Here is a 16,942-nt window from a genome sequence, read left to right on the forward strand (position 1 = left end):
TCAGTTATTGATTAATTTTTACCGTTCCCCAAAGTTGCCTAAATGAGATGAAGTTGACGGCATATGCACAGGAGGAGGATGGATCAAACACGTTTCTTACGGTTTAGAAGGTTTAAATAACTATCAAGTACAACCCGTTGCTTCGCTGATGGCGTTATTAAAGCATGAGTCACATTTGCTCTACGGATAGGATACGGCGGCCGTACCCCCCCCCCCAGCCCCCCCTGCGTTATTCATGCATTTTCTGTAGGCTCTTATCAATGAAAAATGAATTTTGCCAGCCCCCAAAAAATTACGGCGGCCGCACTATTTCTACATTCGCCTTAGGCCCCCTCTGCGGTCGCCTTGCGGGCACCTTGAGGCTGCCTTGCGTCTGCCTTGAAAATTCTATGGCCGCCGCAGGGACGCCCTAAGGTCACCATGCGACATCAAATCAAAGACCGTATGGCACCCCCACATTTTCGGTCTCCACAATTTCTAAATACCCCGTGCGGCTACCCAAAAAATAAAAACATTTGTGACTGCTACATTGTGTGACCGTGGAAATAGTGCGGCCGCCCTATAATTGCTAGTGGCCTTAGATTTTTTCGACTCTACGGCCGCCGAGCCAAATGTGACTGAAGCATAAGGGGGAGAGAGAGGAGGCAGGGAGGGGAGAGAGAGGAGGCAGGGAGGGGAGAGAGAGGAGGCAGGGAGGGGAGAGAGAGGAGGCAGGGAGGGGAGAGAGAGGAGGCTGGGAGGGGAGAGAGAGGAGGCAGGGAGGGGAGAGAGAGGAGGCAGAGAGGGGAGAGAGAGGAGGCAGGGAGGGGAGAGAGGATGGAGGGAAGGGAAGGGAAGGGAGAGGATGGAGGGAGGGGAGAGGATGGAAGAAAGGGAGGGGAGAGGACGGAGGCAAGGGAGGAGAGAGGACGGAGGGAAGGGATGGGAGAGGATGGAGGGAAGGGAGGAGAGACGACAGAGGGAAGGGAGGGGAAAGGACGGAGGAAAGGGAGGGGAGAGGATGGAGAGAAGGGAGGGGAAAGGACGGAGGGAAGGGAAGGGGGAGGACAGAAGGAAGGGAGGGAAGAGGATGGAGGGAAGGGAGGGGAAAGGAGAGGGGAAGGGAGGGAAGAGGATGGAGAGAAGGGAGGGGAAAGGACGGAGGGAAGGGAGGGGAGAGGATGGAGAGAAGGGAGGGGAAAGGACGGAAGGGAGAGGAGAGGACGGAGGGAAGGGAGGGGAGAGGACTGAGGGAAGGGAGGGGAGAGGACGGAGGGAAGGGAGGGGAGAGGACAGAGGAAATGGAGGGGTTCCTTGGAGTTTTCTTAGTATGCATGCAAAGTTTCAGGCTGCTCGGTTTTATGGTTTTGGAGTTACGGAGGTGACACACACTGCCTTTTATTTGCAACAGATTCTTCATCATTGAGAGACGGTCAAAAACGACATACCGCACAATATTTCAAAAAGTTATGTATGGGTTGTGACAAATCTTGGTGGATAAGTTGGGTACGTGACAAGAACATACTCATTACATTTTGGTTGAGGTCCAAATTCTTATCCGGCCTATCAGTGGGATACAATACGTAAACTGTTCAGCCCGGCGGAGGTGTGCGCTCTTCCGAGTGCCGTTCTAGATTATTCCTGGGTTCACGCATGCATATTTGTGCATCTGCCTTCTTTCCCACATTGACTGGTCTGGTAAATTTAAATGCCTGAATGGGAATAAATTACCTATCCCTTTGGTTTTTGCGAATTGCTTGTGTCTATGCACACACGAAAATCGAGGCTCGTCGTACTCCCGCTCAGGTAATGTGTTGTCCAATTTTCACCTTGAGTCAGCCATCCTCAGGATCTAAATTCCTGGCATTTACATTTTCCTTCGTTAATCACTTGCAGTTTTGTGTAGGGGCTGTACATGCGACAATATCATTACCTGTCGATGAAAAATTGGCTTTTAATGACTTATTTTGTGGGCGATACAGCACATATAGAAATATGTTATTATATGTTTCAAAGAACAGTAACAAGACTCTCGACTGGTTCTTTTCCTTTCTGGGCTGAGTCTCCACTCATCGACCTGACACTTCAGGATTCACTCCACAGGCCATCAAATATTTCTTCATTGGGACTTTAAGACACCTCTGTATCTGAAATTAATTTCTACATAACATGGAACCAGTGAGATTTTTTCGTGTTATATTAAAGACCTTTATATTTCATCAACTTCGAACACGTGGAATTATTCAGTGTCCTAATTGAAATATTATTTAACGTATTTAATTTAACGTAGGTTGAGCAACTCCAGTCATACGACTGAATTAAAAAAAAATTATATCTTCCATAGATCTGAAAATACCGAATACCTTTTTCCCACAAATGTGAAGAGCGCAAATGGTCTTATCAAAAATGATAATTTTCTTGAATCTCCAGAATATATGCTCATTCATATTTATCTATTGGAGATATATGAAAGGGGGATGTGGTGAAATGCAACACCACCCCCGTCTTCTGATTGGCAAATATTTTTGTAGCTCCTTGCCATCTCTTTTTGTAGCTCTGAGTTTGGTTCTCTTAATTTTCATCATGTACAAGTACATTGGGGGATTTTTTTTGTTTGTTTTCAATTATTTTTATCCTGTTTGTTAACGACTTTTACTCATACGTTCCTCACCCCAAATTAATAATATTCTTCCTTCCCAGATTGATTTAGTTCCAAAAGGTGAAGCAGGTCTTTCAAATGATCAAGTTTATCACAAATCATATTTATCGTATCACCAAGGTGCTATTATTGTACAAACTACACTACTTTGTTTATAAAAGAGGATCTGAAGTGTGACTGTGGATGTTGTAAAATTCGGTGTAGTTGCTTCTCTTGCCACACGTTTGTAATTTACAGAGCAGTTTAATTTAAGGACGGTAGGCTTTACTAAATTGTCATGCCTCCAAATCGTAATGTCCTTTCATTTATATATGTTGGACCTGGATAATCGATTCATTTGTCGACACTTCATTTATGTATTTTGTTTAATATTATAAATGGCTTTGTTGGTCTCAGTGTTGCCCTAGTAGTTTAAATAATCGATGCCTTGTTCTTGAGATACCATCAAGGGAGAACCTTCCTATAGATCTACATGTTTCGACTGTATGGTATTTGAGAGGAGTAAAAATGAGAATGTAATAAGATACTTCAATTGTTATTTCGATGAAATGAAACATACAGATCTATGTAATTGTCCACAACAGTTGCAATTGAAGGCTTGCAACCGAGACGTCAGATAAACATGATTTCCCAATAATTTCACAACTTCAATATAGCTCGAGGAATTCCATAACTGTGAAAACGTTTTCTTGATTAATTTTGGAAATGTAAACTCAATGAGAGTTATTTCCACCATCACTCTTCCTCCATGTGCATCATACTATTTTTAGTGTTCTGGTATGTTTCAAGGAGTTAATCCTTCATGCAAACAAATACATCTTTCAAGTTAAATCTAATATTATTAGCTTATCTGGAATTGGAATTACAGATAAGCTGTTGTCATCATGCACCGTCCGTCGATCCGTCTCTTATTTCGACTTCTCCGGCCAAACCGCTGGGCCGATCCGGCTGAAATTTGGGAGCAAGTTACTGGTCCTGGCTGATAACTGGGATTGCAAAGCTCATTCTGGTCATGTGACTTTATCCAGGTTCCTCCTGATGACTCCATCTTTGCTTCTTCGGGTTTTTTCTTCGGGTTCCTACGAGGTCTTCCGTTTGATTAAGTAGGGCAAAATGGCCAACGTAGTAAAATCCTTCAAAAAATCTTCTTCTCCAGACCCACCAGTCAGAATGCTCCCAAATTTATGTTACAACATTAGGACGGGGTCCTGATCTTCAATTGCGGAGGCCATGCCGATCACATGACCTGAAGTGTGTCAAAATGGCAGTTGCATAAATTTCTTCAAAAATATTATTCTCAAGAACCACCATTCAGAATGCCACCAAATTTGGGTTACAACATTAGTCCAGGGTAAGGATGTGAAATAGCGGAGGTCATGATGATCATGTGACCGAAAGTGTATCAAAATGGCTGACCGAGTAAATTATTTGGGAAATCGTGTAAATTCTTTTAAAAATCTTCTTCTCGAGACCCACCAGTCAGAATACTGCAAAATTTGGATTGCAAAATTAGGACAGGGCACTGATGTTAAATTGCGGAGGCGATGCCGATCACATGACCGAAAGTGTGTCAAAATGGCGGACTTAATAAAATGTTGGGAAAATCCATAAATCCCTTCAAAAATCTTCTTCTCCAGACCGACCAGTCAGAATGCTACAGAATTTGGGTTAACATTAAGGCCCAGTCACACCTTGACGTTTTTGCCAGCTTATGCCGATTTTTGGAAAATTTGTGTAAAACGCTGGTACACGTCGAATACGTTATGGGTACGTTTTGTATATGTTAAGACCACGCTGAAAAACACTGCCATTAGTGGTAGTACGCTGGCTTTAAACGTTGAACTTTTGGGTTTTCCTCAATTTTTTTCATGCTTGAAATTTTACGACGTATGCCGGCGTATGACTCACACGTTCTGCTACGCTGGCCATAAGTTGTAGTCACGTTATGCGATCGTTGATACACGTTGAAACACGTTACTTGTAAGTTACTCATAAGTCGAAACACGTCGAGGTAATGTTTAGTGTACCCGAAACTTATTTCTAACCTATGAGTAACGTTTTATAAGCACGCTACACGAACGTTGTTCACACTTTGCAACACGTTACTTGAAAGTACTACTACTACTACTACTACTACTACTACTACTACTACTACGACTACCAACATCGACATCACTAAATTCTCTCTAACTACTACTACTACTACTACTACTACTACTACTACTACTACTAATAACATCGACATCACTAAATTCTCTCTAACTACTGCTACTACTACTACTACTACCAACATCGACATCACTAAATTCTCTCGAACAACTACGACTGCTACTACTACTGCTACTACTACTAACATCGACATCACTAAATTCTCTCGAACTACTACTACTACTAACATCGACATCACTAAATTCTCTCGAACTACTACTACTACTACTGCTACAGCTACTGCCACTGCTACTGACATTGACATCTACTCAACATGGAGTCTGGAACACTGACGGGTTCCTCTTGTGAAGCCCATTTGTATATACCAATTCCCCTAAACGCTGCCAATACGCCAAATACAGTAGCTGTAAGTTAGAAACACGTTCAGTAAGTTCTGTGGTCGTCCGGAAGACGTTAATCAAATTTGTCTACATACTCCAATGTGCGTTTGAGATACTTTATACATAGGTTCAAAGCACGCTACTCATAGGTTCAAAGCACGCTACTAATAGGTTCAAAGCACGTTACTCGTAGGTTAAAAATTAAGTTTCGGGTATGCTAAACATTACCTCGACGTGTTTCGACTTATGAGTAACTTACAAGTAACGTGTGGCCGACGTGTGTAAACGATTGCGGAGCGTGCCGAGAACTTATGCCAGCGTATGCGGAACTTGTGAGCCATACGTCGAGTACGTCGTAAAATTTTCAGCATGCTTGAAATTTCACGACGTACTAGACGTACCACGTAATATGCCAGTGTACTTCATTGTTTTTCATCATGCTCCTAACGTATACACAACTTACCCATACCGTATTTGACATGTCCCAGCGTTTTAGACACATTTTTCATAGGTCGGCATACGCTCGCTAAATCGTCAAGGTGTGACTGCGATGTTGACCCTTCCAATTTTCCGGCGGTTATGATTTAAATCGGCGAGCGGCAGGTTTTTAACAGAGAACGCCACGAGTTCGTCGGCGATACGTGCAGCGCACTATGACTAAGTTAAACTATCGTTGGGCATCGGTTGTGAACGCCGACAACAGGCGAAGCATTCGTTGGTATAAGTTATCTTTAACACAACGAAACGTTCTGTGCCCGTTACTAATACGTTATGCATACGACCAACACGTTATGAATACGACCAAAACTTAAAAAAAAAACCTCAAAACTTCAGCGTACGCCAACGTTTTACGTGCATTTTTATACGTTGCCATTCCTGGCTAAAACGTCAAGATGTGACTGGGCCTTTAGGCCAGGGCTCTGATAAACGACAGGTGCAGTGGTCCTAATTTTTATCTACGAGTGACCCTGGTATGCATTTTCGCTCCAGCACATTTAATACAACAACAACAACAACAACAACACCATTTGCGCTACGTCATTCTGAGCAAGTCATTCACTCACAGCGGATGCTTTTGCCACGCTGTGTAATTCTGAATGAGTTGTTCGTGCTCCGTCATTCTGAGCGAGTCGTTCGTGCTCCGTCATTCTGAGCGAGTTGTTCGTGCTCTGTCATTCTGAGTGAGTTGTTCGTGCTCTGTCATTCTGAGCGAATCATTCGTGTTCCGTCATTCTGAGTGAGTCGTTCGTGTTCTGTCATTCTGAGCGAGTCGTTCGTGCTCCATCATTCTGAGTGAGTTGTTCACTCACAGTGGCTGAAACTATGACTGAAAAGCATGTAACAAGTGACATTGGAGATAATAATCAAGTGAAGAAGAAGTTAAGAAAGTCTCATTTATTGGAGGTGAAATTAAAAGTTTTAGATTGGGTTGATAGAGGTGAGCGCAGCATTGATATTCAAAGAGAGATGGGACTTTGTGATTCTTTAGTAAGAACCATTCGTGACAATCATGACAACATCTGCAAGAGCACTCAGGCAACAACTAATGTCAGTGTTATTAGAACTGCAAGATCTCGGCCTTATGCTATTAACAAAATGGAGAAGATGCTGACCAAGTGGACAGAGGATCAGAACCAACATGACATGCCCTTGTCTGGAATGGACATTCAAGAGAATGCGAGGAGTTTTGTATGGTGATCTAACCAAAGATACCAATGATCCAGTGCCTTTTGCTGCCAGTCATGGGTGGTTTGAGAGCTTCAAGAGTCGCCATGCATTCCACAATCTCAAGTTGACTGGGGAAGCTACTATTGCAGATCATGCTGCTGTCAAACAATTTCCAGCTGTCTTCAAATCGGTGATTGCGGATGGAGGTTACACATCGAGCCAGGTGTTTTACCTCAATGAAACTGGACTTTATTGGAAACGCATGCCCAGCCTCACTTTCATCTCCATCAACTCTGGCTTTAGGCAGTAATTGAGTTCAGAGGTCACTGAGGCTGAAGTCAGCAAAGGAAGGCAACAGATTGTGGACATGGCCCTGCAATTGAGATTTGAAGAGGTCGATGAAGATGACGTTGAGGGGGATGATGCTTCTCCTGCACAGGGAGGAGCTGAGCAATGAAGATCTTCTGGTTCTGAAGGAGGAGTGCATCAGAGAGGAATCAGAATCAAGTCCTGAAGGGTTTTTGCCTGTTAAAGCCCTCACAATGAACATCATGGCTGAAGGTTTCAAGTTTGTCAATGAAGCCATGGCCATCTTTGATGAACATGATCCTGACTGCATGAGAAGTTCCGAGGTATGAAGGGAGATAGAGAATGTCCTGAAATGTTACAAGGAGGTCCACGAACAGAAAATGAAGGGAGCCTCTCAAGTGTCCATTTTGAAGTTCTTCCAAAAAATCCCAAAGCGAATCGGCCTCCATTTCACCTTCTGAGCCTTTAACTTCAACTGGACAGCCTGCCACACCTGAATAAACCTGCCACAAGCAATATGTACTGTATAAAACCCCAATCGTGACAACACTTTTAAAGAAGTAATTCATTTTAATGTTTTTATTTGTTTTATGTTTTATTTACCCATTGTTTACTGCTTTTTTGAGGTTTTTATGTCAGTCTTCAACTTTAAAAGGTTGAAATCTTCCCCATTATGACCATAACCCAGGTTTTTGCATGTTAAATATTGCCCCTTTCACGCATTTTCAGATAACACGGCATTTCGTGGGAACACATCCCCTGTGTTATACGAGGGTCTCCTGTATATGTGTCTGAATCTCTCTCTCTCTATCTATCTCTGTGGGTCTGTTTCTTATGCGCGGCCACATCTTCAAAGCTACAAACTCCAAACTTGGAGTTCAGATACAACTTTGTGTGGGCAGTAACATGGGATATGTGGCCACAGCCTCAGCGGCTGTTTTGAGGTCGCATATTGAGGAAAAAGTGACCAATATAGCAATTTTTGTCAAGCAGGATTGCCAATTGCTCTCAAATTGAAAAGGCCAAATTTTTTGAGAGCAACACAACTAACCTTTTTGTAGTCCATGCAATCATTTAAATTGATCGATTAACTCAAACTTTTCCTGTCATTGGGGACGGGTACTTTTGCTCGTATCTTATAGATATCTTCAAGCTCCAGATTTGATGCTGTGCTCTTTAGAAGTTTATTAAGTGATTCATCAGTTGAACTCATTCTGTCTACTTCACTCATTTCTGCAAGGTTGTCATACTTGTTATCATAGTTGTCAAGTAAGACGGATGCCACGTAACATGACATCTTATTTGTCATCATACTTGTGGTGATATGCATCTTCACCTTTTACGTTTCCTGATCATCTTTGATGAGCTCATAATTTGACGAGTTTACTTACTGGGAAAAAATAATCCATTGCCAATTTTTGTGAGTTTAACACCAGTCTGTGTTAATGGATGTTGACATATCATCGACCAATAATTTGGCAGTAGCCGGCAAAAAGCGCCTTTCAACAAAATCTACTTTTACCCTGGTGTAAGCCTGGTGTTGGCTTAGTGGTTAGGGTGGCGGCTTGGGATCCGAGGGTCCTGAGTTCAAGCCCCATTGTCTGCTGAATTAACACCAGGGGGTTGACTCAGCCTGTCATCCTTCCGAGGTCGGTGAAATAAGTACCAGTGTAGCAGCCAAAAGGCTGCACATGAAGGGAAGGGGTATTGATGGATTTATTTTAAAATCTGGTATTGGTGTGGTGCAGGCATGACGGGCCGAACGGCCTCCTTCTGCGCATAAAAAATTCCTTGTCATTCCTTGTAAAAATACCCAAAATATGAAGTTGTGATTTGCAGATTTTTCTCTTTGCTGTGCCTTCCCATCTCCTGTTGGGCTTGCTGTTGAGCCTTCCTTTCATTGACTGCTTTTACCAAGACCCAAAATTCCTCCTGTTGGGGCCCCAGCTGCACTTAAACCAGCAAATGATGGGATGAGAAAAGGAATAACTCCACCTATTTGTTTGTCTCTATTATCGAATACTATTTTTGCTGAGGTTTTGCCATTTTTAGTCGAAGCACGTCATTTTCATTTTGTGTTTTCAATTTTCCTTTTGGTGAGTAATACTTAATCCCTGATGTCACCTTTTCCATGAGTTCTGGTCACATTAATTGTGCATGTGTTTTTTTTTTTTCACCATGTATACACAAACTCAGTTATTTGATCATTTTGTTTTACATTTACTCCCACGCATTGTTTGCTGAAACCCGACGTAAATATCTATTCACGTATTCCGAAACAATTCAAACCGTTCATTTACATGGTGAAAAGGTTACGGTGCAAGGCAGACAGGATGAGAAAGTAAAGCGCACAACACCAACATGGCCCACATACACATTGCTACAAAACTTTACCATGCCGTACCAGCTTGTTGATTCACCTTGCGATGCAGGAACACCACCCCACAATGCCACGCACACTCACTTACAACATTAATCACATGGCAAGCTTGCCAGGACACGACGGGCACACACACCATCCATTGAAACAACACGGTACTGCCCTGGTACTGCGTGGGCACGGAAATATTCGCATCACCGCTAACGTGAATCTATACAACACCAGGCCATGCCAACTGTGATTTAAGAAAGAAGGAAACCCCAATGATGATGATGCCGATGATGATGATGTGGCTTTGTCCTGAAGTGCTTAAAAATTACTTGTCTTGGTACATGGCATGAATTAGGGTGTGAGTCAGATACAAAATGGCCACTACATGCCAGGGCTGGTTAATGGGCTTGAGGAAGATTGTCGATCACAAACAAAACATCTCTCTTCTTTTCTGTTTGATAATAAGTCGGTATTGGTAGAGTAATGAGCTTCAAATGAATTGTTGGTTTGATGTGCATTTTTTTTTTTTTTTTTTTTAAGAATATACCCATCCCTGTGTCTGCTAATTGCAAAATATTTCTGATTTAAATTGTAATTGTTTCGCTGAGAATTTGTTTTTGTTTCAAATTTCTCTTCCCCAGTATCTTGGTATCCTTCAGCAGATGCATTTGTGTGGACAGATGAAAGAACCCCTGAACATTTTTCCACGTGGTAGGTGGCACACCAATTGTACATTATCTTTTCAACCGTTTCGCTTGAGAATTATGTTTGTGTAATGTCATCCCATAACACTTGTTTCTGGTCTTCACAAACAAATTTGCTCTCGTACGAGCCTCGACGGTGTATACCAAAATAAATAAATAAATAAATAAATAAACAAAATTGAACTTACCTGTGCCAGGGCCAGGTTGAGCTGGAAGCAAGCTGCATATGCCTCGAAGCATAGTAGTAGTCTGAACCAGATTTCCCAATGTTATTGAGGTACGCAGCTTTGTAAGAACAGTCATACATGGGCAATGTTATTGTCGTGATACACAAAGTGCCACAAATGGCACCTCATTGCTATCGCTGGTTACAAAGTAATGCTCCCTTTTGCGAAACTACAAACCTGCTGCAGATACCACTGCCTGCAACTCTGTTTTATAGGATGTTACTGGGCAGTGCAGAATGAACAAGGTTAATTCGGCCGAGGCCTGGCAAAGCGAGGTCGAGGCCATTTACTCCTGGTACGTGAAATTCCCTGCAACCCATGACGACAGAAAACGGATTTTTTTTTGAATGCCAGCCACATTTTTCATCCAGTCATGAAAACATTTTTCATGGGAAGGCACTCCTATGTTGAAACTTTCATGGCAATTGGTCACGTGGTTGCGGAGAAAATGAATTGCTGTGCCCCTTAACTAGTATACTGGGAATCATTTTGCTGACCTCAGAAGGATGGCAGGCTGAGTCGACCTCTCCTAACTACTAAGCCAACGCCAGGCTTCAATCATCTTATAACTTTGTGTGAAGCTGGCTTTTACCATTCCACACATTTCTTCTTTCATCAACTTGGTTGTGGGATGTCTTTAAAGTCATAAATCCAAGTTGATGAGTCTTTCCATAGTGTTTGGAAAAGACGTGCACAGAGCACACTGCACAAGCGCAAGCACATCTACACTTGCTACTGGCGATGGTTCGCGCCCAAATTTTCTGAGCCCGAACGAAAAGAAAAAAAAACAGGAAAAGGCAGGAATCCTGAGTGAATTTCCCACAATTTTCCAGCTATTCCCTGGAAATGATTTACCGGGAAGCAGCACGAGCTTGGGCTCTATTTGTTTGAAAGCTTTTCTCAACTCAAGCTTGAGAAAATGAGGCTTTCACCATCTCTAATCTCCATCATACGTGGCGTGTCGGCGGTGTGGCACAATCGATGCCATCGAAGATAACGAGAACAAAAAATATTTTCCTGAACTTTGTGTTGAATGGAACTTTCAGGAGAGTCCGATTCATCCCATTCGCACGAGGGTCTCGGCCGACTTTCCTCGACATGGTCAAGGATGGACGTGGAGGCCTACTACTAGTTAGAAGAGATCTGCACTGAATGCCATTAGAAAACAGAAAACCTGCTTGCATTTGGCTGTCACAACTATTGGCTTGTTTAAAGCAATTTTTTTTTTATTTTCGTGGTTTGCTAACATGGATGCCATAGTGAGATGGCTGATTAGGTAAATTGATGAGGTGAGTTTTGAATCATAAACAAGATGACGCTCCGTCAGTCACGTCATAGTGCCACAAATCCTGCGCGAACTAAGCTGGTGTGATTCAACTGGTCCGACGTGCTGTGTTTCGGCAGTTTTGACTTGATCAGTTTGTCTTTCTTGAGTGGATGTGCTGCAGGAGCCGTGCACCCACTGTGTGAACTTGTTTTAGCGGACAGACTATTACAGATGGGCAATCCATCGGTGACAGTGCTTGCTTGATTGATCCATATCCAACGATCCAGGACTTCTTCCATTGAACTTAGTGATGCTTTTCTGCCTCTGCTTCGGTCTATTGTGATGAATGCAAGTCAGAGGAATGATGTCTAATGACATCCCATTTGAAGTTTTGCCAGTCGTTGATTTGCATGAAGCCCCTGTGCTTGCACACTGCTCCGTATTCCAGGTCGGATTTCATTCAGCTCGGATCACGACACGGATGAAAGCGTTTTTGCATTGTTTGTCCCAAAAAGTGTTGGTGATTGTGGTGTAGAACAAGTGATCCCCAGTAGAAGTGGGTGGTTGATATCCAATCAATATGACTTGGTATTACTGACTTTCCCTCTTTCTAACCTTAGACATCACAGAAGAGGGCATGACATGGAGACCTTTATTTTGAACAAAGGCCCGAGAGGCCTTCCAACTTGCATTATTTTATGTGACAGATGATGATGAATATGACTTGACTGTTCATCATTTACCAACTTTAACACAACGATGTGTTTGTTTTCACTCGAATAATATTCTTCTCTTCTTTGCACAGCATGCAAGCCTGCAGGGAAAAGGAATATTCACGGTTTGAAGGTAAGAAAAAGAGGAATGTAATGTCTTTCTTTCCACAAGGGTGATGAGTGATCGATCAAAATGAGTAAAATGCGTGTCGTGGTAATATGTACGCCGGAGGGGAATTGAAAGGTACAACTGGTTGTCCTGGTAATGCATGAGCCATTTGGCCTGACCTTTTTTGTGGAAAGGATTTTTAAAATGTGTAGCATCGAGTTTGCCCCTCACTGCTGTTTTGATCAATTTTTTGTGAAGACTGATCAGCAGTGAGGACTTGAGTATCTCAATTGACTATGCGTTGGTTGAGTGTGTGGAGTTGGCGAGGACTGCGTGTGCGATGCGGGAGGTGTGCCGTGTCTCTGCGATTGAGCTGGGAACAGGGAATGTGGAACAAGTGTTGGGGAAGGTCAAAGGAAAAATGGACATGATGGAGAATCATTTGGTGTTAGTAAGGGCTTCGGAAGAAACTTGGTGGATATGTTGGGTGTGTGGCAAGGACGAATGGATTTGATTTTGATGAAGATCCGAATCCGGATCTGGATGCGAGAATAATTTAATATCTAAAGTGCGACTTCACCATTGAGAGATAGGGTCAAAAACGATATAGTACTGCATCGCATATTTCAAAAATGTTTTGGGCCCGATATGTTCTCGTGGATCAGGCATTATCTGGTGGAGGTATGTGCTCCAGAGAGGGCTCTTCTAGTTTGTTGTTTTTTTTTCCTTTGTAAACCACAACATGAGTTTCTATATTGGTACTCTCTCCGTGTGCTGCATATGTGCCTTGTCTTTGCTGAATGGTGGAGTGGAGATGCCCTGCTGTGAGAGGTGGAGAAAGAGAGAGGAAGATGTTCTTCCCTTGGATAGACAGACAGACAGACAGACAGACAGAAAGACACACATACACACTCTGGCTTGAGTCAACCTTTAATACACAAAGTTAAAAAATACAGTCGATCAAACCTTGTCCCACTGAGTCATGAACGACTCCTGGTGACCCTCCATGTCAGCACCTGCCATCTACACCTGTACTTCACTGCCTCCTTGAGGTCATTGATTTGCATTCCCGTTGCTGACTTCGCTTTGTCCAGCCACCTCTATCTCGGACCCCCTCTTCCACGAGTTCCACTGACCGTTCCTGTCATCAGCGATTTCTCGAGGTGGTGTCGCCACCTCATAATGTGACCAAATAGACGACCACAAAACAATAAATCACAAAAAAACAACAAAATGACAGGTAAAATATTAAGGCAGGATATCCAATTATAATTAATATTCCAGATCACCATGTTCTATTTTACACAACACATTCTTAAAACATAATTTCTCTTTAAACAATTCAAAGTGATCTAAATGTTGGTTTAAAAAACTCCGCATGTAGCCTGGCCATAAAAAGGGCCTCAAAAACAACCCAAACATTGTTGGCAGCATCTTGGTTTGCAAGGAGTTTGGCTTTTCATGTTTTATAAATTGCTAACTTCCCTTCGGTTATTAGAAAGTTTGTAAGTGCAAATTCTATAGTTCTTTTGGAATATAACGGCAAACCAAGAATAAAAGTGTGTTTAGAAAAAGGAATATTCATGCGACAACATAATTGTGATAAGAGAACAAAAATGGGGTCAGCTTTGTACAGTCAATACAGGCATATGGTATGAAAAATCTTCAGAAGCCATAAAAAGGGACGTGATGCTGGGTTTAAAACACTCAAACGGTGCAATAAAACATCAGTAGGTAAAATAATTTGGACAATTCTCCGAGAGAGATCACCTGTCCTTTTCAAAATTTGCGGGACATACGTGGGCAAGCCATTGCAGGTGAGACGGAGACCTCAGAAACAGCATCTCTCTCCATCGAGATCCAAACCGATCTCTGCATGAGGAAGGATATCGAATAGCGACACAGGTAGTGCCGGCACTTTTTAGTGATAATAGAAAGTGGAGAGGAAGATAAAACCACCATTTCTGTTCACCCATCACAGACAGGTCGGTGGTCTCTATCTTCTACCGCCTCCTTTCTGGTCTTGCACCCTCTGCTCTTTCCGCGCTTTGTCCCTGCCCCGGTTTCTGCAGGCCTCACATGGTCCATCATAAACCCCCTTCTGGTGAAACTACCTAAATCCATGATCACTGCTCACCTCCACTCATTCGTTCCTCTATTTTCTTTCCTCTGGAACCAACTTCCGCATTTTTTTGAATCTCATTCTTCCCTACAGGTCTTCAAGAGAGCTGTTCACCATCTCAGACCATCTTCCATCCAAAACCATGATATTCTCAACCCCTGACAACCCCCACTCCAACCGCACTTCCTTCCAAACTTCCAGTTTTCCCTCATTGGAATTATTTTTTTTGGTACACAATGTCCAGGCTCATATGAGAGCGAACACATAACACACAACAACGGGGGCAGGAAACAAGAGGGGCGGAAGAGGGAAGGACAAAACAGTGGGGAACAGAGACATTAGGAGATCTGTGGAAGGGAGGGGATGGGACGGGGAACATGGGGAATAGAAGATGGACACTACAGGGACTTTCCGAAAGGAAAGCAAGGAATTTGAAGGAGGTGGGGTTGGGGTGGATTAACGGGGGTAGAAAAGATCGAGGATTTGGAAGTTTTGAAAGCCTGGAGGGAAGAATGGGATTGAAGAGAGTGTGGGAGTTTATTCCAAAGGCAGGGAAAAAGAGGAATGAAAGAGTGAAGGGGAGCAGTGATTTGTAATTTTGTTAGTTTTACCAGAAGGTTGCTGGCAGACCTTGAGTGCCATGCGGAAATATGGGGAGCGGGGGGGGGGGGGACAGATCGCAGTCCGACAGACAGATCTATCGCAGAGAGATCAGGTGGGGGCGAGACCGGAGAGGAGACTGTAGAAGACAGAAAGACCACTGACCTGCCTGCGGTGAGAGAGTGAGAGACCCAAAGACTCAGCCTCACCGCAGGAGATACCAATACTCCTAAATGCCTTGGTTTCCACAGCGTGAAACCGAGAAAGGTGAGAGGCAAGAGCACCAGCCCAGAGGGGAGAGCAGTACTCCATCAGGCTACGGACAAAAGCTTTGTAAGTGGTCAGGAGCTCAAGAGGGCCGAGGAAGGACTTTGCACGACGGAGGATTCCCAGTCGGCGACTGGCTTTTGAGGCGAGGTTGGAAATGTGACTTTCCCAGGAAAGGTCATGGCAGATAGTGAGACCCAGAAGCTTGAAAGAAAAGACTTCTTCCAGAGGATTGTTGAGAAAGTGGATGGGGGGTTTTCTAAACGGTCTTTTCGAAGAGACATAGTGAGAGTGTGAGATTTGTCTGGATTGAAAGACATGTTCCACGTGTTGGACCAGTTTGTGATTTTATCCAGATCTGCAGTGAGCGAAGAAGCTGCTGCTTGCCGGTCTGAGGGATGACAGATGGTACGGCAGAGGGTGGAGTCGTCGGCAAAGAGAAATAGAGGATTTTCCAAAGAGTCCGAGAGATCATTGATGAAAACCAGAAAAAGAACAGGGCCTAGAACGCTACCTTGAGGAACTCCAGCCTACACAGGAAGAGGGGATGAAAGAACTCCATTTAGGGCCACACGTTGACTGCGACAGGAGAGGAAGTTTGTTTGTGATTTTATCCAGATCTGCAGAGAGCGAAGAATCTGCTGCTTGCCAGTCTGAGGGATGACAGATGCTACGGCAGAGGGTGGAGTCATCAGCTAATAAATAGAGGATTTTCCAGAGAGTTGGAGGGAGTTTCCTTCTATAACCATCTTGTCAACCCCATGCATCGTGTCCTGCCCCTTATTCCTCCCCACACCCATTGTTTGTCCAAGTCTCCCACTATCTTGGCCTTAGACTCCACTGTTGGTGTTTCTACACTCTCTCTACTGTTCCTTTTGTATCCTGTTTTGCACGTTTTGTGTCCTGTTTTTGTCTGTTCTGTCCTGCTACGTTCATTGTACTTGCTCTTCCATGAGCCTCAACTATGCATTCCAACTCCCCTCGCCCACCCCCCCCCCAACAAAAACAAAAACAAACCCCATCAACATAATGGATGCCTTCCCTCTCCCACTGGAAGCCTCTGGCAAGGGAAGGCAAGCTGACAGAAGGGGAGGGCCAATCCATAAAGATTCGCATTGACACAAATTTATTTTCGTTGTGCAAGCCAAAGAAAATCTTCCTGCATTTTAGCAGCATAGTGACATCGTGACCATTACACACTACTGCGCAAACGTCATCGTCATAGGCTGAAGTGATAACTGGCCTTTCATATGGTAACATAAGAAAACCTGGTAAATTAGCACGAAGATAGATCAATAGGGGTTCAGGAGAGAGAGAGAGAGAGAGAGGAGAGGAGAGGAGAAGAGAGGAGAAGAGAAGAGAAGAGAGGAGAAGAGAGGAGAAGAGAGGAGAAGAGAG

General features: G+C 43.5%; 1 protein-coding gene across 4 annotated transcripts in view; it reads left to right on the top strand.

Moving 5' to 3' along the window:
* MAP2K5 (mitogen-activated protein kinase kinase 5) overlaps positions 1–16,942 on the top strand; it is a 307,732-nt gene that overhangs the window by 49,094 nt on the left and 241,696 nt on the right. For all 4 annotated transcript variants that reach the window (XM_085849335.1, XM_085849333.1, XM_085849334.1 and 1 more), the window contains exons 4-5: positions 10,177–10,246; positions 12,539–12,579. In XM_085849335.1, coding sequence (XP_085705461.1) covers positions 10,177–10,246; positions 12,539–12,579 — 111 coding nt within the window. The remainder of the gene's footprint in view (positions 1–10,176; positions 10,247–12,538; positions 12,580–16,942) is intronic.

This window comes from Eptatretus burgeri, chromosome 12 (assembly GCF_056783735.1).
Source record: "Eptatretus burgeri isolate ZD-2024b chromosome 12, Ebu_testis_v1, whole genome shotgun sequence".
In the NCBI taxonomy this organism is placed as follows: domain Eukaryota; kingdom Metazoa; phylum Chordata; class Myxini; order Myxiniformes; family Myxinidae; genus Eptatretus; species Eptatretus burgeri.